General features: G+C 39.0%; 4 protein-coding genes across 5 annotated transcripts; 1 reads left to right on the top strand and 3 right to left on the bottom strand.

Moving 5' to 3' along the window:
• Nucleotides 1–7: 7 nt before the first annotated feature.
• On the bottom strand, nucleotides 8–7,087 carry tpte (transmembrane phosphatase with tensin homology). Its single transcript, XM_023266667.3, has 19 exons — nucleotides 6,716–7,087; nucleotides 6,278–6,368; nucleotides 6,060–6,140; nucleotides 5,909–5,956; nucleotides 5,652–5,813; nucleotides 4,924–5,043; nucleotides 3,974–4,073; nucleotides 3,811–3,874; nucleotides 3,630–3,694; nucleotides 3,366–3,426; nucleotides 3,196–3,277; nucleotides 2,827–2,915; nucleotides 2,610–2,671; nucleotides 2,443–2,523; nucleotides 1,561–1,666; nucleotides 1,364–1,461; nucleotides 1,166–1,261; nucleotides 988–1,058; nucleotides 8–885 (listed from the first exon to the last, which is right to left on the bottom strand). The coding sequence occupies exons 2-19, from the start codon at nucleotides 6,322–6,324 to the stop codon at nucleotides 780–782; spliced, it is 1,539 nt and encodes a 512-aa protein (XP_023122435.1). The 5' UTR covers nucleotides 6,325–6,368; nucleotides 6,716–7,087; the 3' UTR covers nucleotides 8–779.
• Nucleotides 775–11,562, top strand: fgl1b (fibrinogen like 1B). Its single transcript, XM_023266677.3, has 10 exons — nucleotides 775–912; nucleotides 8,066–8,282; nucleotides 8,389–8,487; nucleotides 8,749–9,016; nucleotides 9,256–9,415; nucleotides 9,570–9,667; nucleotides 9,801–9,889; nucleotides 9,973–10,101; nucleotides 10,206–10,270; nucleotides 11,171–11,562. The coding sequence occupies exons 2-10, from the start codon at nucleotides 8,277–8,279 to the stop codon at nucleotides 11,349–11,351; spliced, it is 1,095 nt and encodes a 364-aa protein (XP_023122445.1). The 5' UTR covers nucleotides 775–912; nucleotides 8,066–8,276; the 3' UTR covers nucleotides 11,352–11,562.
• LOC111566179 (thrombospondin type-1 domain-containing protein 1) lies at nucleotides 11,413–19,630 on the bottom strand. Of its 2 annotated transcripts, XM_023266643.3 has the most exons (8): nucleotides 19,351–19,630; nucleotides 18,160–18,274; nucleotides 16,138–16,532; nucleotides 15,405–16,044; nucleotides 14,079–14,240; nucleotides 13,574–13,982; nucleotides 12,932–13,469; nucleotides 11,413–12,828 (listed from the first exon to the last, which is right to left on the bottom strand). In XM_023266643.3, the coding sequence occupies exons 2-8, from the start codon at nucleotides 18,209–18,211 to the stop codon at nucleotides 12,196–12,198; spliced, it is 2,829 nt and encodes a 942-aa protein (XP_023122411.2). In that variant the 5' UTR covers nucleotides 18,212–18,274; nucleotides 19,351–19,630; the 3' UTR covers nucleotides 11,413–12,195. The 2 variants fall into 2 exon arrangements, with proteins under 2 accessions (XP_023122411.2, XP_054872956.1); XM_055016981.1 differs by lacking the exon at nucleotides 19,351–19,630 and having other exon boundaries at nucleotides 18,160–19,281.
• A 1,531-nt stretch (nucleotides 19,631–21,161) lies between these two features.
• Nucleotides 21,162–26,009, bottom strand: vps36 (vacuolar protein sorting 36 homolog). Its single transcript, XM_023266577.3, has 14 exons — nucleotides 25,823–26,009; nucleotides 25,557–25,625; nucleotides 25,399–25,469; nucleotides 24,998–25,112; nucleotides 24,818–24,907; nucleotides 24,115–24,201; nucleotides 23,507–23,539; nucleotides 23,293–23,370; nucleotides 22,900–23,034; nucleotides 22,724–22,789; nucleotides 22,571–22,635; nucleotides 22,089–22,173; nucleotides 21,910–21,986; nucleotides 21,162–21,714 (listed from the first exon to the last, which is right to left on the bottom strand). The coding sequence occupies exons 1-14, from the start codon at nucleotides 25,916–25,918 to the stop codon at nucleotides 21,633–21,635; spliced, it is 1,149 nt and encodes a 382-aa protein (XP_023122345.1). The 5' UTR covers nucleotides 25,919–26,009; the 3' UTR covers nucleotides 21,162–21,632.
• Between the last annotated feature and the right edge of the window lie 6 nt (nucleotides 26,010–26,015).

Consider the following 26,015-nt stretch of genomic DNA (forward strand, 5'->3'; position numbering starts at 1 on the left):
AAAACTATTAAGTACAAAGATATTTATTTTGTGGCAACACGTGACATATCTCATGTAAATAAGGCATGTACTTTATACCTCTTCGACAGTGTATTCACTGCCGAGCCTTCTCCAAAAATACCAAAATTCACATTAACAGATTGACAATATTCCCCTCTAAATGGCTCTTCTTTCACAAAACAAAGTGATATCTACAACAGCAACTGTTACTAAAGGTGGGACTATTTATCAGCGTGTCTGCACATTCATTTCTAATGTCTCATCCTGTGTTCTCATAAACTGTTCTGTGGTTTTAAGTCTCCTTATTGAGGACATCCCATGAGTTAGATTTACTTCACTAATCAATCACTTGGTACATGCAGTAGTGGTTACACAAAAAAAGCTATTTTCAAGAGGGGATGAATTAACAGTAGCTTTGGGGAGGAGTTCAAGAATAAAGCAATGAACTTTGGAGAATCTTTGAGAGTCACAATTTCATGATTTCAGATTTTTAACCTATTTTTACATGTAATTTTAGAACACAAAAAGAATCAACACTCAAAGATATAATTTGATTCACTGAAAGACATCACTAGCAGTTCATCCCGAATAAATTTCACATATTTTGAAGGGTCAAAACTGATTGGCTCAGTGGAGGATGTTGCTGCACTTGAGATCGTAACATCTAAACTACTGTATGTCTCATTCATCATTGACTTAGTGTTCAATTTACCTATTTCTGTTCATCACCCATCACTAAAACTACAAGCCATTTTTTCGTCTGTCTTTCTAAAGGGTTTTTATTCATCTTCTGAGAAGAACATGGTGACGGCAAAATCTTCCTTGTAGAGGTCCCAGGTCTTTGGTTTGTGAGGGTTGTCCAGCTCCTCCCTGGGTAAAAACAGCCTGTTTGAAGGAAACAGAAAGTTTATGGTGAGTGAATAATTTGAAATCTATTAAGGTAAAAATTATACAAATAATCAAATCATCGCAGCAACAGAAACATACTTGTTTTCCACTATGAAGGAAGTATTGAACCAGAAATAGAAGGGAACATCTTCGTAGCCTTTTGGAAGTCCCTGATAGAAATGTGTAAAACAAAATATAACATAAATCAAGGAACATTTAGGGTAACCGCAAGCTTTTCTTACATTTGTACATTAAAGTTGTGAAAATAAGCACTCACAGCGCTTGATTCAAACATGACTTTCACATCTCCTTCAACCACAGGTCCATTCTGTAGACTGATGACTGCTGCATTATTGCCCACATCGGGAAATACCTAAAAACAACCCAAAAAAAAACATAGTTCCTCCGACTCAATAAATGAATCTTGACTTGATCTTGATCTTTTGACTGCATGTGCTGAGTGGGTGAGACTTACTGTGCAGTTCTCCTGTTTGGCACAAACACACTGAAATACAAGGTTTTTCTTCACAATTATCTTCACCTTGAGATCGCTGCCATCACCTTTACCCACACCTGGGCAAGAGCAAAAATAATTTTTAAAAAAGCAGATATGCAATGGATATCTGTTCTGGTCTAGGTTTAATCTGACATGTTTCAGGTTCACTGGTTTACCTGCTATGGAATGGATGCGGATGCTCTTGATCCTGAGGCTTTTAGGTGGAGGCATCTGTCTGTTGAATTTGGTCTTCATGACCTCATAGTACCCCACGTACCGGCTCTGTAATTCACAGAGATACAAAATAAGCTTAATATAACTAGTGTGGATCATAGACTAATCATTTTTGAGTGATTAGGGGAAAAAAAGTTGGAATTCTCTAATTCTCTAATTCCAGCTTCTGAAATTTGATTATTTTCTGGTGCCTTGATAATAAACTGAACATCTTTGTGTTGTGGACAAACTGGGGTTTTTGGGGATGTCTTTTTTGGACAAGAGAAACAACATTTTTGACATTATGTAAGTAAACAATTATTTAATTAATCAATAATAATAATCGACAGATTAACTGGCATGAAAAATAATCATGACTTGTAGCCCTGATGTATATATTGTACAAAAACAATAAAAACAAAACTGACTGTTTGGGGAAAAAATGGGCTTTTATTATGATACTGCTTGGTGATATCAAAAAATTACAGTAACTGTGAAGTGCTCATCTGCCATAATTAATCATAATTAATAAGAGATATAAAAAGATTGACAATAAAAAATGTCACTTGTTAAATATTCTATTCAGCTTGTCATTCATAAATTTAACATCAAAATAGTAGTTTCATTTCAATTATTTTGATGATGTGAGTTCTCATTTGTGAAAATTGAGACCATTTCGGAGGAAATTTGTCCTTTTTATTTGTCGCTTTTGTCCTTGTGTCTGCCACAGGGAGGCAGTAGTCAGCACTATTAAAATTCTACACACAACGCTTTCAGTGTAATCTTAACATGGCAACCTTTGTAAATAAATACCTCCACTAAAAACCTGACTGCCTTGCACTTACCTGGGAGGGGGTCTCCACTCCCTGAAACTTGGAGCTCCGACTCTTGTCTGTCCTCCTCTCACCAAAATACTCCAGACTGTCCTGGTGTACAAACACAAACAAACGTGAGGAAGTAGTCTCTGCTTATTCATTAACCCTGGCAGAACAAATCCCTAAGAAAGATGTACCTGTGCACTCTCAAACTGGTCACTGTCAATAAGCCAGGTGCACACCATCGTACCTGTGCGCCCTGTGAAAACAAGGAGTAGCATTAACATATATATATATATATATATATATATATATATATATATATATATATATATATATATATATATATATATATATACACACTCAAATAACTTGCAAAGTGATCAGGAAACAAGTACAGGTCACTGACAGCACCTTTTCCTCCTTTACAGTGAATAGCAATGATGTTTTTGGGATCAGCTGACATCCACTCCCTCACGTTCGCTGTGTATTTCAGCATGTCCCTGAAACGGTCCAGTATGAATGAATGAATACACTGAGATAAGCTGCAAAAATATTGTAAAACCAGGAATGCAAGTTTGTGATCTTGTTACAGTCTGTAGTCATAATATTTTATAGAAATCCTTGTGGACTTTACACAACCTAGAAAATCTGAAAATGAGGAAAGGAGGCTTTTCAAGATAAGATAACCTTTACTGACAATGTGTCATTGACAGTTAAATATGGTGAGCTTCATTATAATTACAAACTAAAAAGACACGTCAAACAGAAAAGGTTACTCACTCCAAGGAGGGGACGTTGTGGTCATCGATAAACACCCTTTCAACCTTGTAGTGGAAGAACTGGGGGTCGTAGCCTTTCTCACCTGGAAACAAAAAGTCACAGTGACATTGTTTGTACAGTTCTGCGTTAAATGGAATGAAGTACATGTGACAGAGGAGGTGCGAACTCACTGCACAGGTTGTAAACTTTATAGTGACCTCCGTGTTTAGTGTCCAGAAACCTCGCCACCTCCTGCACAGAAAGAAAGCAGAAATAGGTGAAAGAACCTGTAAAGGTGTGCATGTACTCTTTGAAGGATGAGTGAATGCTGACCGGGAAATTGATTTATTTTGATATTCATGTGTGTGATTATGTCTCAGAAATGAAGGAGGTGGATTAAATCATGCTGAGATGAGCTTTAATGCATATGTGCACACAAGCGCAGTGAGACTTACCTTGATTGGATTCCTGTAGAAGGACTGTTTCCCAGACGAGGGGAAAGACATGGCAATGACACGATCTAGAGAGGCGGGTAAAGATGAAAGCAAACTTCTTACAGGGTGCAATTTTTAAAAGAGACACTTTATGACAAGCTGGTATGGTGTTTTTTTGTGTTGTGCAGCATGTAACGCATACCTGTTACATATGTAAGATCAAGGTCAAATCCATCCTTCTGATAACGCCGCTTGTTCTCAGAAACCTGAAAAAGACAACAAGCCATTCTTTATTTTCTCTTGATGCTACCCTCAAAGCCTAGATCAGATATCCATCGTTTTCTCTGCTGCCGCGGTGACCTTACCATCCTCCTGGTGACTTTCTCCAGCTCTTTCTTCTGAGCTGCCAGTCTGAAAACCCTCACAAGGATTATTATTCTCAAGAAGCGCAGAAATGACACCACCCTAGCAAAAGATAAAAAACATACATACGGATCATTCTTCAGAAGTATATATCAAAAGTATTCCAAAAGATAATATTAAAATCAATGATATAAACAACACTCTACGCAGGATGGCACAAGGGTTCAACATTAGACGTTTGATTATTCTTTGTATGGCCTAGAGATGTAAAATGTTTCGTGATTTTTTGTTTACAGCGCTAAAGATTGCTAAGCCAGTGTTGGTAATAAAAAAATATTTCTTGCATTTTTGTTTTACTTAATATTGAACTGTGTATTACAATATCATTTTAATATAAAAAATTGACAGTTAACTGAATGAATCAACGTTTTAAAGTACTACTGTATAACAGAATTCTCCACCCATGCTGAGCTACACTGTTTTTGTTTTTTTAAAAATAAAATACATTAAATAATAGTCATAAATACCCTGCAAACTCACACTGGAGTTTTCAATTATTCCGACTGACATACAGTCAGATAGAAGCTGGACAGTGCTATGATGAGACAATGAGGAATGACAGATTTATAAAAACAGGTGCAATGAAACTTGGGAATAAATATTTTGTCTACACAGCACAGTTTGTGCACAGTCCTAACAGGTTAAGTCAGGTTTCGTAAGTGAAAATACATGTGTGTGTGGACTGTAGCTGTATATGAGTGTTAAATCTGCAGAACATTACTTTAAAAATCTGAAATGTCAATTAATCTTCAGGTCGCAAACGTATTTAGAATTTACCACCCAAATCAGAAACCTTCACAAGACCCAACATAGTCTTCAAGTACTTGAAACCAAGCCAACCAAGCTAGTAAAACTGCACAGCCATTATTGGATATAAGTGAAATATATGTACCTTGGAATGAGGCTGGCACCCGAGGCATCGAGGAAAGTGTAGATCATTGTGACGACCAGTGTGACCACGACAACACAGGCGTCTACGATGTTCAACTTGGAGCTGAAGTACACCTTGAAACTGAAAGGAGGCGAAGAGAAGTTAAACACATAATAATAATAATAATAATAATGCATAATATGATTAACATGAACATAGTGAATGATTGGTTTACTCAGTGACATTGTACTAGTATTCTGAGCCATTACATTTCCCAAGAACTAGCCCAACACATGCCATACATTTCCTGTCTAGCTTCCTCTTCATACCTTCCTGTTTTAACAACTAATCTCACTTGGTTTCTGCTGACACAGGACTCTGGGAATGTTTGCATCACTCCCTTGAAACTGTCACATTCTCACTTTCACAAGAAAGTTGTTTTGCAGCAATAACTGAAGATTGCATTAAAATTTTTAGTACAGGTTCCAATATATTGCAGTGATTTATAGCTTCACCCCAAAATAGAGCCTGAGTGAAACCCACTTCTAACACAGTGTCAGCAAATAATTACAATTGCAGACTTCACAATGATTCATGTGTTTTATTAGGATCTCTATTAGCTTCATGAGAACGGAGGCGGTTTTTCCAGAAGTCCAATATTATCAGAAGTCTGTAATTTGATTGCATGGATATTAAAAACATTTTAAAAAGGTGCACTACTGCAATCAAAGCCTTTCCTCATCACTCACCCTTCCACGTAGACCCGCAGGAGAACATCAAGCAGGAAAAAGAAGGAGATGGTGAGGGACACAGCCTCCAAAGCATTTCCAACATCTCTACTTTTTGCTGGCAGCGCCAAGTCCACAATCACGAGCACAAAGTCCACAATGATCAGTACCACTCCGAGTACACTCGAGGGAAAAAAAAAAAGACAGACACGTAAATATAAGCTTGATCAAACGCAGCCAGGCAGGGGTACATTCATTTCAAGTTGACAAACACTCACCGAAATCCAAATGACATGACAAACGGCGTTATCTTTCTTCGAACATTGCTGCAAAGGATGACAAAGGGATGATGCTTGTCAGTTAATGTGCTTCTAAATGTAGTGTTTTATCCAACCTCAGATCTGTGCATTCCAAGCTGTGTAAACTTACTAGTACATTGTGTCTGGTAGCGCAGTCTGATCATTTCCATCATCTATCTCCACTTGGGCATCCTCCATTTTTGCAATGTTTCTGGCAGAAATACAGTTAAATTGGGAACATTACATTGGAAAGATATCCAAAACGCAGGTTGAAAACTTCCACATGAACATAGCAATGCAACAGGATATAGTTAAACATTGCATAGTGCACAAAACTATGCTGCTCACCCATTTACACCTGAATCTGACCCAGGGTTGAAGTAGACAGAGGACATGATGTGTGTGTCTTCTTCCTCGCTTTGCTCTGAATGTGGAGACTCTGGATAACGCACAACTAGTTACAAATTGTAAAAACTGGGACAACAAGAGCAGAAAAACAGCATGCCCCGTCCTGACATACTGTATCTCTTCATAGCATCCTGTCAAATCACACCGTTGTAATTAGCATTTCATGCAAAAAAGAAGGTGCAAACAAGAAAGACTTGTTCTAGAAAAGTGCAGCATCCACAGTTCATTATTAAAGTTAGCTGTAGTTACATTTTAACAGCAGTGAGCAGCATTTAACAGCCCCAACCACTAGCTATGTTAGCATTTTCCCACAGTTTAGCCTTTTCTCACTTTGTTTATCAAACCAGAAAACTAGCAGAAGCCGCACCGGCCGCTTACCGTCAACACTGTCATTCGTGAAATTATACGAGTCTCCGTCTTGTGACTTGTGTCGAGCACAAAGGAAAACGGTTCAAAGGTTAACCGGGTACATTTTTTTCTATCCATCCACAATTCCTCATCGTTCTTTTTTTTTTTTTTTTTTTTTTTTTTTTTTTTTTTTTGCAAACGTAGCGGTTTCAGGCTTCCTGGACTTCAGTAACAAACGCTCAGCCCCCTTTTTTTCTTTCCTTCGTTACTCATCTTTCCTCCTCAAACCACTTTTTACTGCAGAAATTGACCAGAACCTTCCTCCTGCACACAAACTTTAAAGTACCAGTAGTTTAACAAAAAAAAAAAGTGGGCCAACAGGAGGCTGTTACAGCTCCTCTCACATCTCCCTCCTCTCCAACATCTGGTTTTAATTGAAGGTTCGTTCCCAAGTAGTCCGTTCCTGGTTTGTAAAGCAGCTGCATGACAAAAACATAAATAAAATGATATTAATAACAAAAGAATTAATAATTAAAATGACGCTGTGTCGGAGGTGTATTCCTTTCCTTTTATTTGTTGACATTGTGTTGTTGTTGTTTTTTTTTGTTTTTGTTTTTAGCTAAATGTATGATACATTGGAGGGGGAAAAAAAGCTAATTTCCGGCAAAACATTGGGGAAGCATGATTTAATATCGAAACAGGAAACATTAACACTACAAACTGAGCAGGGATTACTTATATATATATTTTTTAAATACAAAAGATATGTTATTATATAGTTGTTTAACATCCATATTATGTACTTGTAAAATGACACAATAATTATATAAAATGTATTTTAAATAATACAACAAAAATGCGCATAATCTCTAAATAACAATGTGAGCAATTAGTATAATACTAAATTTCTTTATTGTGCAATACCCAAGAAACAACACAAGAGGGAGCCCTTCCACACCACACAGTGCTTTTCTCTATTTTATATTATGTGTTAAATTCCTTTGATTGCAAGTTAGATTAAGTGCATTTGAAAATATTTCAGGCTCTATGACTTTAGGTTTTCCAATTAGGCAGGTAGTATAGTATTAGGTTGGTAACCCATAAAGAAATTCAGATTTTTTATTATGTATTCTAGTCTTGTGTAATTTTGTCATGACTGCTTTTTAGGGAATGTCCACTCAGATGTTCTAATGCGCTGCTTATAAAATCACAAATTATATTACCATATTAGATAAATCAATAGCACACTTGTATTGAAAACCAGAATAGATTTTGCTTGGAATCCAATTTTTCAATATGTTTTTGTATGATATTGGAGAAAAAAAAGCACTCCTGGTATGTGAGGAATGAAGTCACCTCAACACTTTCTGTCCATTGCAGGTCCAGGATCAGCTACACTTTCTAAACACTGCACTCCTCAATAGAGGAGGGAAACATCAAACTGGCCAGAGTTCAGTATTTGGCAAGACTGTTCAAGTCCGACTCCTCTAATGTGGACCATGCAGAACTGACTTGGCCTATAAATAATGCTGAGAAATTTTCAGAAGAAAAGAACACTGAACCTGGAGAAAACAAGAGGAAGAGTTGTGAAATGAAGGTAGGCTTGTGGTATTGAGGCTTTCAGAGTATGAAGTACTGTTTTCTAGACTCTTGATTTGTTTACTCTTAAATCTTGAATGTATTTTTTGTATTTATAATTTCAGAAAAATATTGTCGCACGGCAGTTTTTCCTGAAAACTGCGCCGATGTTGCTGTTGTTGGCTCTGGTTTGTCCAACCATGGCTTCTGCTACGCAGCTGTCTGTACGTAGCTACTCTTTAAAGGAATACATTCCCGTCTTTGTTTTTTATATTGAAACTGAAAATGTATGGTTCAAAAAGTATGAATCACAGAAATAGCGTTAGAGTGTGGTCATTCCTAGAAGGTCAGAGAGCCTCCATAAATAATATGGTCCATACCTGTCTGAGGAGGCCTCTCCTCATGCTTTCACTGTTGCCTCTTATCATATATAAAACAAAGGTTCAAATGTAATCTGTAACTTGAGGTTGTCTTCCTCATTTAAGGCAAAAGACTCATGCGGTCCAGAGGCTGCAGCTCTCAAGCGCAACATAAGGAAACTGGAGAATCAGCTCTTCATCATTACTTGGCAGGTTGAGCACCTGCAGACACACAAATACTTCCAGCCACTTCAGCCTGTTGTGTCTGACAGTAAACCACAAAGTGATGCAGCCTCTGGCATAAAGCACAACAACAGTGTGGCTTTAGACAGCTTGGACAACACACTGATGAAAACACTCCCATCAGCAGGCAGCTTAATTGTCTATGACAAAGGTAAGAAAAGCTGAAAGGAGTTTGGGAATTTGTTGTCAGAAAAATTACAGTTTGGGATGTGTTATCTATAGCGCATGAAAGATTTTTTTTCATATGAATATTCATTGAATTTGGTATGTCATTTGTATAGTTTGCAGATTCTTAACATCCAACATGAAGTGACTATAGTATGAGTAACAATGGTTAGGATGATAATCAATGATGTCTAAGGCTTTTTTTAATGCTATTTATCTTCCCAGACTGTTCTGAACTGCATGACAGACTGAGATCACCAAGCGGTTTCTACCGCATCAGACCCAAATTACACCAGGAGCCTTTTTTAGTCTACTGTGATATGGAGGACGGAGGAGGTTGGACAGTGTTTCAGAAACGTCGGCATGGAAAAGTGAACTTCAACAGGTATCTAAGCAGAGAAAGCAGCACACATAGCCGACAGCATGTGGGAGAAGTCACAAAATCCCTGCAAACTTCTGCATGACTACAAAGTAAATGTAGATGAAGCTCACACAGATGTTCCATTTGAGGTAATATACCAGCGTGATTCTCATTTTAGAGACTGGGTGGACTACAGAGATGGCTTTGGGGAATTCAAACTGTGGAATGATGAGTTTTGGTTGGGGAATGAGCACATTTATTCTCTGCTCTCAGAGGGTGAGCAACCATCACAGTATCCAAACACATAAAATTGTGTCACAAATGTACTTTAATTTGTTGTATTTCAATTTGAAAAAGTCACATCTTCTGTCTGGTTGGTTGCTTCCTTTTTCTTTTTCTTTCCTTGAAGGTAAGAACCTGGTGAAGATAGATCTAATGGACTGGGATGGAAAGAGAAGCCACGCATTTTATGAGAACTTCAGGATCACTGACGAGGCCGTAAGAAAAATAACTCCACATAACTCTTCCTTTGTCTCCAAAGATTCTGTTAACAAACATTACTCACTATAACACTATTCCAGGATAAGTATCGCCTCCAGTATGGGCAGTACAGTGGGCCGGCTGGAGATGCACTGACAGGTGGCGGTGGTGGGGTTGTGGAGCAGTGGTCCTCCTGCCTCAGTGGAATGCAGTTCAGCACCAAGGATCAGGTTAGCCATCCATCCCTCTTTAACATTCACAGATTCTATTTTTATATTGAGGCTAACTGTAAGACATGAACGACTGTGGTAACACTGGTGCTGGTGATTGACAGGACAATGACCGCTACCGTCAGGGAAGCTGTGCCCAGGAGAACAAGGGAGGTTGGTGGTTCAACCGGTGAGACTTGCACTGTGCTCTTCCTTTCTGTGTGATTATTGCACAAACTATTTGCATTTCTGTTGCAGGTTTCAAAAAATACATTATACCTTTGAAAATGTGTACTAGGTCAATATATAATTGCGGCACATTTTTGTAACATAGTTGACAGGTATCATAGTTGACATCTTTTGCTGTTTTCAGGTCTATAAACCAACGTGGCCACCTACAACCAAACACCACATGGCATTTTTAGAGAAAGATATCTTCTAAATATTATATATACAATTGAGTAAAATTGAAATTGAAAGTTATTTCTAAAGATATTGTAGTAAACCTATTGACATGCCATAAATCCACACTTGACTCACACACTACTTTATATTTAATAACTCAGAAAGCCTTGGAGTCTTGCCAGTCTCTTCTTCAGGAGGAAATGACATCATGTGGAGCAGGTCATGTGATCTGGAATTAACACACTTCCTTGAGAGGTGTTTTTGAAATTGGTAACTCAGATTAAAGTGATTTCTAGGACACAGATACAATTTGTTATTTTCCATATGAAATTTGATAAATTGTCAAAAAATAAATATCTGTCATGATTATCTCAACTTAATAAAAAGAACACAAAACTATTTTTGAATAAGCTCATTTTATTATTGTTTAGCTAATTAGAAGGTGGTTGTTATGACATTTGCCAGTTATTTAGTTGAAATTTTAGTAATAACCAGTCATTTTTTTATTAAAAAGTGATTGTTTCCATAATAAATAATTATGGAATTTGTAAAGACATGAACATAATGAACATAAAAAACATTCGTTTTTTTTTTATACTTTTAATAAAAATGTATGCAAAATATATCCCATGGACTTCAAAAGTCCCTCAATTATATATTGACCCTACTATTGTTCTATCTACAGATGTCATGCAGCCAACCTAAATGGAAACTTCTACCGCAAGGGGAAGTACAAAGCTGAGTATGACGACGGCGTGGTGTGGGGGACCTGGAAAGGCCTTTGGTATTCACTCAGACACTCCACCATGAAGGTGCGACCTCTGGTTTTCTTGGACAGCGTGGGCAGTGGAGGAGGGGAAATTTGAAACACACCAGGCTTCATATTCACTTGTGTAAGGTTGAAAAAATAAGAGCATAGACTGTTCGTAATGCTTCAATTCTCTATATTTTAATTTCTCCCTTTGCTTGATTTTTTGAAAGTATCAAATGCACAGTATTTTCTACTTTTCCGTGAGCGTTTCTGTCTATAAATTGTATATTGTATCAGCATTAAAACAAACAGCATTTCTGCTCCAATGCTTCACTGGTGTTCATGTTTGAGTCTCCTCAAACATAGTTCAAGTTTAGCACTGTTGCTCTAACTTCTGCAGGTTTCAGAAAACTCTTGATACTGCTTAGATCACACATTCAAAAATGTCTCTAAACGGTAAATCACATCATTATCACAGCACAGTCCTAAACACTGGGACTTGACAGCATTATAAAAAAAAAGAATCACAGTTGGAAGTATAGAATAAGAAAAAAAAATCTGTGCTCTGGTGGTGGGCTTGTGTTTACCAGTGCACACAGATGCACGTACAAAACCATATTACATGTAACTTATTATAGCAAAGTGTTCTGAAAAAAGAAATTCTTAACATGGGCACCCTATGAAGTAGACATGAATACACAGATTTACAATGATAACGTTGCAATAATAATAATAAAAAAAACAATTAAAAAATGCAACCAAACAAACTTTCTGGGAAAAAAAACAAACAAACTTCAATGCACATTTTTTCTCTCCTTCTCATAGATAAATCTGTAACATTACAATTCAATCTTACTGATACGTGGGTACACAGATGCACAGGGAGGGCTTAGTTTAGAGGCTGGGGAAAAGAATAAATGCAAAGTCTGCTCAAGTGTTGTGCTACAAACCTGTGTGACCTACTCCTCCTCCTGCACACATGCTGAGGACAGATCCAGGTCCAGCATCCTCTGCTCTGCCTCGCTGAGCCTGTACGAAGAGCCACCGCTGCTGCTGTAGTCTCCAGACATCGGCAACGAGCGGCAGCGATTTTTTCTCTGCTCCGACGTTGACACGCTGAACGTGGAGCTGCGCTGGCGGCCCTTAACCCCAGAGCAGGACTGAGCCTCCTTTAATTTCCGAGCCAGGATGTTCCTCTGGATAGGTGAGGGGCCACGGCGGTTCCAGTTCTGCTCTGCCCGCTCTATGCTCAGCTGATTCACTCCATGAGAATTAGCAGACCCGGTGGCTGGACCCCCAATCCTTGAGACCGGCTCCCCACTCTTTTGCCTTTCCATAGTGCCATTATAGTCTGCTTTGGTATGTTTCTCAGATGCTGGGTTGTTATTTGTGTTGGTCCCTGTGTGTTTGACTTCATTACTGAGAGTGGGAGCTGCTGTTTCTATCCAGGGCTTCCTCTGGTCGTTCCTCTGGGGTCTGGATTTATTCCACTCTGAGGCTCCATGTTCTGGAATAGGGTAAGAGCGGTACGGCTGTCTCTCCCATCCTCCTTTAGTCCAGCAACTTCCTTCAGGAAGAGTCCGAGATCCCACCTGAAAAGTAATTTGTGTTGACCAAAGACTGCATTAGTATGATCTACATCACATATATCAAATACAACTAAATAAAGATAAGAAATAAAAAAGGATTGGTGACCTGGGTCATGCTCCTTTCTCTGAACTGCCTGGACTGTGCAGAGGATGGCAGCTGGAATTTGGTGTCATTAAAACTGGAAGTCCGCCGGAAATTTGGATTCTTGTGAAACGACTTTCCGCTTGCTGCCTCTCCTCCTCTATGACCCGCTAACCCACTCCTCTCTACCATTTCCACCCAGTCAGCAGTGCGGTCACGCCATTTTGAACTGCCCCCAGTCGCATGAGCAGAGACAGGTGGACCTAAGATTAGTTCCACTCTTGGACTCAGTCTATCTGGCGTGACCCTAGAATTTAGTGTCGGCAGCTCAGAAATAGGCGTCGCGATACAAAAATGGTTGTGGTTAGCATCATCGTGCAGGTTTAAAGGGAGGCCAGAATGAGCAAATCCACTTGGTGTATTAATAGGAGAGCTGGTGGGTGAAGCTGATGTCTCAACCATGGTGTCATGGACTGGACTTGAGGAGACATGATACAGCTGTGTGGCTTCTTTTAAGCCCTTCTTCTTCATCTCTTTCAGCTGCTGCTGAGCCAACCGATACCTAGACAGGCAAAAATATATTATTTTCAAAGACTGGGTGGGAACAGAATAAGTTTGGCAGTAATGTCCTGTGCATTATGGAAGTAAAAAAAAATTCAAACATACCCAAATATAGATGGCAACACCTTCTGACCAGTGGGAGACAGCCTCTCTGGGTCCTGTGAGAGTGGTATCACCAGTGAGAGAGGCTGATTTTCCAGGGAAGGCCTGTCTTTCTGTGTGACACCCACACCCCCTGAGGGGCCATGACCGTCACATAGGCTGGGTCTTTGGAGGCTGTGTCCACAGATGGAGGCCTCATCTGAGAGCTTGCGCCCCCCAGGAGAATGCATGGAGCTTCTGCGGACAGAGCTGCACTGAGGAGTCTGGCAAAACTTTCTCCACACGGTCACGACAACAGTTGCCATAATCACAGCCAGGCAAAGGGAGATACCGACCACCACGACCATGTTACCACCCAGGGGTGTAACACCATCAGTTGCAGGAGGGAGGGATGGAGAAGGAGAGGGTGACACTGGGGAACGAAAAGAGACAATTAGTCGTCAAACAGACAGATTTCTGAAGGTTGGGTGCAAAAATTAAGAGGATGGATGTAGGATACTGAACTAACCGACACAGTTCTCCAGTGAGCAGAGGGACTGTTCCTTCACCATGCCGGTGCACTGCAGCCCTCGCACACCAGAGGGCAGTAAACACTCGCGCACTCGTTCCCTCACCCCCTCTCCACAGCTCACACTGCACACACTCCACGGTTGCCAGGGCCCCCATGACTCTGCAGATTTCAGACAAAATGTTAGATTGCAGATAAATTTGTTTTTTATATTCTTTAATTCTGTGTTACTAAGTTACCCAATTATTGCATGCCAACAGGCCCACAATGCTCATCAGTATTATCAAGAAAGACTAAGGTTTTTACTATGCCGGTTTCATGCAATGCTGGGGTCACTTTGAGGTAATAAAACGCAAGTGGCCGTATAGCAAATTACTACTATACAGAGCTGAAAAAGGCTCAACCATAACATATGATTCAGAATAGAATAAATCCTTATAATAGATAAGACACGGACACAAATACAAAGCATCTTTCCCTGTTGAAAATGAGAGAATTTACTAATGTCTGATGACTGACTCAGTTCTGTATCTGTATGTTGACACTAATTTCATTGTTTTATATGATATTGTTCAGTTCCATGGTTTCAGAACATATTATAAGATTTCAGTGCAGTAACTCTATATCTGACAAATATAGTCAGATAATGTGTGATGTCATCTTGTTAAGACATCTCAACTTCACTGTCAAAAGGCAAGGGAAAAAATTACTATTTAAACCTTGAATGCCCTTATAATTACAGATGTGGTCTTTATTTCCCCCTGTTAAAGTTTGAGTCTTATGTGTTAGAATGCAACATCAATATAACTGAAATAAATTTATATGTAGAGCTATAAACATCATAAAGCTATCCCCTTTTTCCAGTCTGCATTGTTTGGTCTTGAGAAACCAAACAGGTAGGATAGGTAACTTGGTTTACTATAACTATAGTGTAAATTAACTGAAATAGTTTGAAATATCAATTTACTGCATCTGTTCGCACATAACAGTTAGAATGTTTTTTTTTTTAAATAAATCAGTTATCAATAGATAGTCATAAATGTAAACTACAAATTAAGTCAAATGAAAGAAAATAAAAAACATAATTATTATTATTTTTTTATTACTAAATTCTTCAACTAGAAACAGAGTTGTATCCACCATTGGAATTTTAGAAAATTATCTAGGAAAATCTGCACAAATAAACTAAAGTGATGCTTTCACTCCACTCAAAACTCAAATCGCTGCACCTTTGATCCATTCACTACTGAATGACAAGCAGAAGTGCATTGTTAATGTATTCCTGGCAGCTGCCAAATGTGAATGTTACTACCTATTAAATCTCACCTGCACTCCTGTAAACCAGCAGACAAGTCTGCGCTGGACTGGGGGAGCGACTGAAGTTGAAAACAAAGCGAAAGCAGTACTTGTTTCTTCCTGGGTAAAACAGGGAGCAGTTGAATTCTGTCTCGTTCTCTCCCTGAGTCAGCCAGTTATAAGCCAGTGGAGGAGAAGAAGGTTCCTCTGATCCAAACCCCATCATTGCAGGGGAAACAGCAAGGCCTCTTCCAACGCTGGCCTCATTATACAGCAACACTTTCCCATTGATGCTAGCACATGGGGGAGCTATCATTTTAACAGTCATAGTCCCTTCACATCCGCTCTTGTAAGCATTGGCATTTTCCACCAGCAGTTTATAGGTGAATATACGGGACAGGTAGAGAGGTCCGGAGCTCTTCACTTCCTGCAAAGTGTGAGGGGACCTTAAAGCCACTTTTATGAAGTCTTTCTCTGTGAATGGGAAGGCACAGGACAGCTTGACACTCTGGGAACGGAGAGGTTTGATTGGGTGTCGTGTTCGGGCTCTGACCTTGTCGATGCTATTTCGCCCTATCTGGTTGTACTCCATGTAGCTGACTTCTAGATAAAGTGCAGAGTCAATGCCGTTGGAGCAAGGCTGAAAGTAGTCATTAGTGGATATCCACACCTGGAGAGAGGCAACAGAAGATAATCATTCTGATCATTGATTTGCAGTGCAATAAACCAACAATATATGTAGAAGAGATCTTGCTTGTCTTGCCTGAAAAGATCCCGAGTGATTTCCAGCTCTCTCCACAGCGATGTGAAAGGTTGGCCACTGCACCCGTAGTTCTGAACTCCACCACCAGGTAGTGCTTTCTGTGCTGCTACTGCCGGTTCCATTAGCACAAGAAACAGCGATGATGCTGGTCTGCCTCAGCAGGAACCGGAAAGTTCCCGCGTACAGGAAGCAGGAACAATCAAACTCCACCCTACTGGCCAGCTGGTTACTGGGGAGAGTCCTGGTCAGAAGGGTAGTGTTGGTTTCTGTGTTGACCAGAGAGAGGCTCATGTTGCGGATGGTGCCGTTGTTGGATTTTACACTGAAGTCCACAAAGACACTGCTGTTGCTAAGGGCAACATGGAAAGAGGGCCAAATACTGAGCCCTGCAAGAGCTGTTGGACAGAATGCACAGAAGCAGATAAGGAAAATGAGAAAGGAAAGTTTACACAATGTTCATGCATACTACACAAAAACATCTACTTTGGGTTGATGTTGTCCTCATTGAGTCTTGGTGTATTTTCAGTTTTTGTGTTGTGACTTTATGAGCTGTCTGTTCCTTGTTCTATGATGTGTGTTTCTGGTTCCATTCACTGCTGTGATTTTATGATATGACATTTTCTTGCACTGGCATGTCCTGCAATCTGTCTCGGTGTTGATAGTTATAGGCAAAGTTGTCTAATTAACACCAGATGTAGGATGACGATAAGCCATTGGCTGCTCATTTCAGGTAGCTTTGTCTTTCCTTTCTGCTATCTGTATGTTACCGTTTTCTTCACTACAAGAATCAGCAGCAACTTCCAGGCAGTAACCTACTACACTAAAAATGTAGAGCAACCATGCTAGTGTTTTTTTTTACTAATCTCTCACCTCCCTACATGTAAATATTCCACCAAACGGATCTCACTTGTCACTATTTCGAGTGAACACCAAAGCCACATCTTTCACTGACAATAACCATAAGGGGAAAAATTAAAAAGATTGTATACAACATTTAAAAAGTAATCTTGTGCAAATCAAATGTAAAATGCATCTTAAAAGAGCATTTCCTATTTCGATGACAGAAGTATTGCACAAATATTGACCAAACTGTCAAAAGTGAATACTGTTTAAGGAGGGTATCCTTCACATTGTGACTTCATTGGCACCCCAGATTCTTCCTTGTCTGACCCACAGAAATCCTATCCAAAAATTAGTCTGATTCTTAGACCTTGTGAGCCTTTATAATCCTATGATGACTGTTTAGCTGAAAGAAACACAAACAAGCACATTGATACCATTCCAAAGAATGGGCTGGCAAAGCACGACTATCTAATAATGGCTGGACTCTATGAAAAGTGGAAGTCAAATGGGGGCTGTCAGTTTTAGTTGACATCTTCACAAAATGTGAATGGGAAATGTGACTTAATTGCTCTGTATTATCAGTTTGGACAACATAATTGTGCATCATGAATCATAATGCAAAAAAAGTCACATGTGTAACAATAAATTATTTAGAAGTCTACTCATATGATTTCAATATCCAGCATCACATTCAATGACCACACAACCACAAATGATGGAATTTAGTCAGGACAGATAAATAATAAGCTCAGTTCTTTGCACAGACACAGTGGATCCTCATCAACAGTTGATATGCATCGGAAAGATACGCATCATGCAGACAATAACTTAAACAATGAGTAGTTAACTCTCTAAGTATGTTAGTATCTGGGTAGTACTCTGGGAAAAAGAAGTAGTAGCATGTTATTGTGTTGAGCTATTGTGTTGCGTGGCGTTTAAATCCTGTTTTTCAAACCTCACATCCTCACAAAGCTAAGAGGGTACGAGAAGAGGAAGAGGCTGACCCTCCATTACCCCCCATTTACTTGTCTACAGTTTCCTTCAGCTTTCCTCTCCAGTTTAAATAATGCGGTGCACATTAGCATAGTAAAGCTGACGTGTTCGCTCCTCTTCCCTAATGCAATAAAAATCAGACATTTTCAAACATTCAAACAAGATGATAGTCTTGGTGATGCTCACCATATCCCATGAGTACCAGAAAGAAGGGCAGCAGTGAGACAGCCTGTGGCATTCCGATGTCTGTGCCTCTTTTTCCTCCTACACCACATGACCGTCCTATTCCACCATCCCTGACCTTTAGAAATCAGAAGCAAAACACATAATCAAAGAAAAAAGTAAGAGCCCACAAGAGCTGAGTGCCACCAGACGGGAGAAGGCTTGGAAGAAGTAGTTCACTCTTTTGCATGTATGACAAACAGGAAGGTTTGAGTATGAAACGGTGGACTTGAGTTTTCTGGATTTACAGTGGCGTCTTCCTCTTCCTTTCATCTTCACAATGGGTAAGGGGAGTTGCCGTCATCACAGAAGTCCTCTGGGGGGGCTTTGTTCATGACAAACAGTTACAATAATAGTAATATTCATAACAAACTTTATTGAATGCTTTTCAAAATCCAAGTTACAATGTGCATAAAATAGATAACTCATAAAATCATCAGGTTTTAAAAGACAAATGAAAAAACAAGTTGGTGTGTTAAAATCAATCCCGTGTTGGAAAAGGTAAAGGCATTAAAAAAAATAAATAAAATTAATTTTAAAAAGACAGTTGAAAGGAAAAAAAAACTGGAGCATAATTGGGAGAGGTGCTCTGATAAAAGCAAGTTTTAAGGGGCATACATTTGCTTAATATTTATGAAATTTAGCATTTTTTCATGATTTTCTGTCTCAATCAATCAATAAACAAATCAGTCCTGTTTAGACTACCGAAAGCTGCGTTGCACTCGCCACATAGGGTTATAAGTGCATACACATTTTATTACATTGTCCAATCAAAAACTTGAATAAACTAATAAACAAACAAATTAAATGTATTTTTTTTATTTTATTTTGTTTTGTTTTTCACCTTCCCATGAGGCATTAATTCAACATTGAGCGATGGTCAAAAATGACAATAAACCTTTAATATTCTTATTTCTTTGAACAACTACCATTTATTCAAATATATGAAGAATAACTATGACACATTTTCCTCAATAAATCATTTCTAATAATACGAACCCTACATTAAATGTGGCAAAAATATTAAATAGTATTTTTAGCTAAAACTTGCATACGTGGTTAGCACAGCAGCTGCAACCGAGCTTGGGCGATATAAAGGTCGCTGCCTGTTTTATTTTCTGTGAAGTCGCTGTAAAATAAAGCAGTTTTACTCACATGTGTTGTTGACTCAGTGAAGTATTATTCCTCGCCACTTTTCCCAACACAAAACCCGCGGTAAGTGTCTCTCCATGAGGTCGTAACACATTTCTTCTGTCTCATAGAGCTCAGTGTCAGCCAGCGGTGCAGATCCAGCTGCTCTGAGGAGTTCAGTCACTGACGGTCAACAGCAGGGCGGGATGAATGTTATGGACAACTTCTTTTTTTCTCCCCTCCTCTGATAATGTGGCTGTAGGCTACAACACTTCTAAAGCTTAATAACGAATCCCTCCTTTTAAATCATGCCAAACCGTTACGCTATTTGTCTTTTATTACAAGCTGTCCGTCACATTCCTGCCTATGGGGATCTACATGCAAAATAACAGAACACTCAGTGGTTCTGACAGTTTAGTCCCTTTCTCAAACTGAATGCTCCCATTATTTTTGCTATTAAAAATGCATTATAGAGAGACTATAGCTCCAATAAAAGATCCTCCTCCTGTTCTGGCAGTTTAAGTGCCACTCAGATTGCTATCAGTTTTATCTTCAGGCACCTGGATCATCAAAACACTTCAGCAGGTGCCTGAGGAAAGTGGCTGAATAGTGAAATATGTGAGCCATATGTAGTTCAATCCTCTCTGTGACACATAAATCAGTTTTCAATAAAAGGCGTAGTGAAAAGGTTTCATATTAAAAGATATATTCATGGGGCAGATTTGGAATAATGGCGCTTTGGATTTTAATTGTCCCACACAAAGCGGCAGGGTCAGACGTCACTTAAGTTTGATGACACCAAACCCCTCAGGATTTGTTTTATTATCGTCTTTGTGAAGAAAAACTAGTTCAATGTCATGCAGGAATCTGTAATTATGATGGTCAGACCTGCCTCAGTTCAGCTCTCTAGATTTCCTGAACCAATTGACTTAATCTACAATCAATAAGTGAACCACATGGAAGGGTAATCTAATCAGTTCTACAGACCTCCACTTTTCCTCCAGAGAGCCAGCAGAAAACAGGAAGCTCCTCTGGAGGTCAAATGGGAACAAAGAACTTTTCTAATCCCTGTGTAAAAAAGCTGTACAGTGATAAAAGCACAGAAGCAACATGCTCACGAGTAAGTATAATCTTTAGATATGAAGCTAGTCAGATGAGGTACTGTTGCTCTTTACATGATATACTGTGAGGAGACGTAGTGAAGTTATAAAAATTTACAAGTAGAGTTTTTGTATTAAAAGCTTTCCTGCACGTTATACGAGGTTACCTTTCAAGTTGGCTTTGATCCGGTCAAATTTGCTGCTTCTATGATGTATTTTCTGCAAATAAAGGATTAACTGTCTGTATATTTGACAACATATTCCTTTGTATTTATGCTACAAACTGGATTCACAAACCGGTTTACTTTACGGAAGACTTGAGCTGAACGATTAATTGATTTCAAGCTGAAATTATCATTTAAAACAGTGCAATGAGCAAAGTGCAAAGGGCTACATATGTACTGTGTCTGACCCATCACTGGTTTCACAAATTCATGCGGTCCTCCTTCACAACCGTCACATGTTTGATCCACTCATCGCTGGATTTAAAGCTATTACACAGTGAAAATTGAACTGAAGCATGACTTTAAAATTTAGACTGCAAATCAAATTCTCCGAAAAATTGCAACAAGGTATTTTCCCCGTGTCTTTCAACCCTTAAAGAGACAATAATTAGTTTAGACAGACAAGACTGAAAGCCCAACAGGAGACGAAAGGGGAAGAAGGGCACTTTGATAGACTGAAACCTGGACATCTGGGCTCATTCTCGCATTCCTCACGTTAAGCCAGCACAGCTTTAGTCAAACATTTATTAGATATTTATATGCACATTTTACTTCAAAAATGGCTAGCTTTTCTTTTTTCTTAACAGAATACATGTAAAAAGTTATACCCAAACCCATTTATTACTAAATACACATTACACTCACACGACCAAACAGAGTAAATCGATATCCCTTTTGCTTCATGCACAATATTTGTCCAACAATTTTTGGTTGATGGCTAATCCACCTGACAAATTTTGAAGACAGTATCTGGCCAACTTACAGCTCGAGATTTAGATTTTTTTCTTTACATAGATGTACAATGCATCAGAACCACTCAAACTTCCAACCAAACAAAATTTGATGCTGGATAAGTACATTACAGCATAGAAACTATAGCAGGAAAACACCCTGTGGCATATGTAGAGGTCAGATGATTGTTTTAATGCATCTGTCTATCAGCAGAAACAGCTCTATGTCAACAATAATGACTGTAAAGAGGTCAGAACAGGTTCGGGTAGAATCTCAAACCCTCAACAGAGTCATCTCTGCACAGGTGGCCCATCTTCTCAGCCAGCAACAATCTGGAAATGTGGAAGTAGTAGAGAAACACAGAGAAAAAATGCAAGAAAAATGTCAATTTTCTCATTGCTACACATCATTTTGTAGGAAAACACACAGACTGACACGATGAGCCTCTTGTGGTAAAGGCTCTACAGGTGAATACTCTTCAGTGCAGCATTGTATTGTTATGAATCTAAACTTATGAGATAACTTACCGCTCTTTGGACAAAAGAACAGAGAGACCCAAAAGTTTTGCAAATTCCTCTGCTGTCAAGGAACCTTTCTCCGACACCTACATGAACAAAGATACAAAACAGTGGAGCATAGTGTTTGATCAGTCTGAAGCGTGGTCTTGTCATGGCCAATATGCTGTTTGTAATCAGTTAAAGCGTACATTGTCCAGTGCGGAGGCTATCATTTCCTCTTCGCTGTGAGACTGCAGCTGGACCACCATCACACCACTGTCAAACACACGCAATCTACACAAAAAAAAAAAACAAGACACATGATAGATAGGGAGTATACATTTGTATGTGTGTGTGAGGCACAGAGATTCAGGTTTACGCCAAGGTGCTGTTTTATTCAGTTAACATAGAGAAATCAGTAAAGAACAGCAACCAGCTTATGAGCAAACAGGGAAACAGGCCAGTGTTTCTTTTGAAATCCTGGGAAGTGACAGGAAATGACAGCTGCGGAGGCCCGAACAGCCCTTCCAACAACAGGAAGGCAGGCAGGAAGAGCCTGGCCTCTGTGAATGAGGCACCAACCCAGCCCTATATTCCTCTAATAAACACACAGCCTGTCCTAAACTCAAACGACTGCAGCACACACAGTGATCATTTAAACAATACAAAGTCAAACACGACTCAAGCTCACCTCAATGGAAGCTTCAGTGACTCAAACATTTTACAGGCATTCACCAAATCTTCTGGAGATAAAAGCTGTTGAAAGCGAAACAAAACATGTGTTTAGCATGAATGTATGGATTGCTCAGTGCATGTTTTGTGCGTGTACTTGTGTGAGCATCACCTCCATCCCTCTAGCGCGGTTGACGAGGCAGTACACCTCTGTGAGAGCCATCATACCTCCACGCTCCTGAGGGAGAAGAAAGTGGTAGAGAGTAAGAGACTAAAACTGATTACAATTATCTGATGATTGAGCCATTGAAGACATAAAATACACAACACAAAAAAACTCACACCCACCTCTAGAGGGGCCTGCAGCATATCTCCCAGTTGCTTTGACAGCTGTAGGTGATAATGTGTACCTGATCCATGTGTTTCCCTGGTAACGGGGTTAGCAATACCCATGCTCAGAAGGTAGGACTTAAACCGTACTGTCTACAAAGCAGAACATAACTGTTAAAAAAAGAAAGCTACTGAAAATATAAATTTGGGGCATTTAAGAGTGAAAATAGCATGACATAGCACCATCATTTCATTCTTACATTATATTTGCATCAGGCCTCCAATGAGATAAGTTCAGTGAATTATTCATTGAGATTTGAGATTATGACTTACCAGCATTTTGGATTAAAGGTAATAGTTGCTGCATGTATTCTAATTTCCCTTCTCTCCTTATGCAAGTGACATTCTTACCTCATCTTCTGTTATGTCCCCCTGCTTGTCTTTGATCTTGTTGGCTATAGATCTGGACAGCTCCACCATCTCTTTGGCCTGTTAGTTAGAGAATTCTTCATCAAATCCCACTGCAGTAAATAAGCTTACCGCAGGATTGATACTCATAGTTATATTTAAATAAGCGTTGACAGATCACATACAACGTTAAAGAGGTGAATAAAGTGATGTTTACCTTCACCATCAGTTGACTGAGGTCCTCGAAGGCCTAAAAAAAAAAAAAACAGGCTAAATGGGTAATGGAGCGCAAAAATGTTCACAATTAAGTAAACCACAAAACCTCATGGCTACAGATGCAATTTAAATATCATTCCACAGCACCCCCCCACCCTTTTTCAGTCAGATGTTATTCTCCCTCACTCTAAACCCTCATTTGTCTCAATATTATACGTTTCATGTAGCCAAAATGCCATTCTGATTTAAATTAACACATATTTAAGACAAACATACAGAATGTGAAAATGGAGGTTGTACAAACACATAATTGTGGTTGTGGTCAGCTTGATTTCATGTGAGTTACAATAAATTCCGATGGTGACAAAATTCATAGCAGCAAGAAAAAATGGTCAGAGAATTCATAGAAACCTGTTTAACCAAACCACATCGTACTTCCAGTCTATTCAAAGTCATTTTTTCCAAATGGTTTTGGCTGAAGGGTGATGGTAGAACACGTGGCTTTAACTTATGGTGCATTTAAATCTGCAACTCTATACTAGACTGAAACCACCACAATTCTCAATCTGACACATTTCTTAGTGTTTCAAATTTTTTGCTTTACTGTACCTCAGAAATGTTTTTATCCAGTTCTTTCCTCTTCTCCTCTATCTTCCTCTCAATACCAACAATCCCCACTGCACGTGTCCTTCCTCCCTAGATGACCACGGAGGAAAGAAAAAGACACAAAGTAAAAACACAGAGGCAACGTTAAAGTTGGTAACAGGCCTAAAAGGACAAGGAAGGAAAAACAGCAAGGGGGGGGGAAACCAGTGGTGTTTAATTGCTGTTATGGCACATAAGTGAATTTGGGTGACTGTTATTTTATAGGGTTTTTAAAAAATGGGGTTAACTTAACTTCACTTTAAGACACATGACCTCACAAAAATGAAGTCACTGCCATTACAAAGGACTTACAGACTCCACAAAGCAGAATCCTGCTTCAGTGCCATACTAAACTTGATTTAATGGATATTGTATCTTTTTTGAAAACTCCTAAAAAAATAAATAGTGGTAGGAATTCCTAATAATCTAACTGAAAAAGCCCCAAAATAAAGTGACAACACTGCCATCCTGTGGAGCACAATCTAAACTGAGAGCAGCTCCAACATTCAACTATTAAACCGTTGAATGGATGTTTGGCACTGTGAAACACCGTCATGTGACAACAATATAACCTTCTACCATCTCAGCATAAACATCTCCATAAATACAAGATAGAGGAAAGCAACAGATTATAATCGAACGAGGAAGTGCTTGCTCAGTTTCTAACCTGAGACCCAGTTCCTGTGGAGATGGGTTTTGAAATTGGTGTATTCTCCCACCTTTTCAGAGTCATCTCCTCTGTTAGCCTCCTGTAAAACTACAAGCAAATGACACCATGTCAGTCCCAAGTAATCAGGAATGAAGCACTAAAGATCTAAATTAGTACAAAAAGAGAACAAAGGACTACCTCAATCTGGCCATGTTCTTTAAAGGACAGCTTGATGTAGGAGTACTTGCTGTTGTTGTAGGGACCTGGTTCCTTGTTTTCAGGTGCTGGATGCAGGTGAATTACTATTTTCGCACTGTGGAATAACAGACAGCAATAATTGAGAGATACAATTTTTTTTCTTGTAAATTTTAATTATTGTTGTCATCATTTCATTCTTAAGTTTAGAAATAGAGGTTTCACAAAAAAATTGTATATATATATATATATATATATATATATATATATATATATATATATATATATATATATATATATATAAAGATGAATATCTTAATGTGATACTAAAACCCAAGGTCTTATCTATGTTGTTAAAAAGGTTCCTTTACTTAAACCACAATATATATTTTAGTGATGCTTACCTCTTTCCTCTGCCTCCAGCTTGCTCCTCAATGAAGATGATCTGTGACAGGGGGAAGGCTAGGCAGGAATCCTACAGATGGCAAAGAAAATACAGAAGTCGTCATACAAAATACAAAACGCCTGTGAACAACAGCAGTGGCTCTCAGTGGTTTCTTACCTCGTATTTAATATCACCCCAGATCAACCGATGGGTGGTCAAAAAGGCAGTTCCGACATTCAGCTTAGCCTGGTACAACGACAGAAAAGAACTTCACTTTATTATTAGCAATCTTAACATCCCGTGTCACTTTAAGAAGTCCAGTCACCTTACATTACACATTTAACCACCTAAAACCCACAATGATGTACAAAGAACATTGTTTTAAATAACTTTTAGCTGCCGTGCTGTTGTATCAGGCCACATTTGGCGATCAGAAAACACACCTTTTCGTCGCCGTCATACAGTCTGACACCTCGCTGCTCGATCACATAAGTTTCATTTAATTCAGTTCGCGAATTAGTCCAAGAAAACCGATCCATTTTTTTTTTTTTAGTTATAAGCAGTTTAGATTACTCCTTTTCCCTCCTCTGTTCCGCTGCTTGGGTTCATGTTATGTTTACTTCCTACAAGCTGTTC

The sequence above is a fragment of the Amphiprion ocellaris genome, chromosome 14, assembly GCF_022539595.1.
Source record: "Amphiprion ocellaris isolate individual 3 ecotype Okinawa chromosome 14, ASM2253959v1, whole genome shotgun sequence".
NCBI lineage: Eukaryota > Metazoa > Chordata > Actinopteri > Pomacentridae > Amphiprion > Amphiprion ocellaris.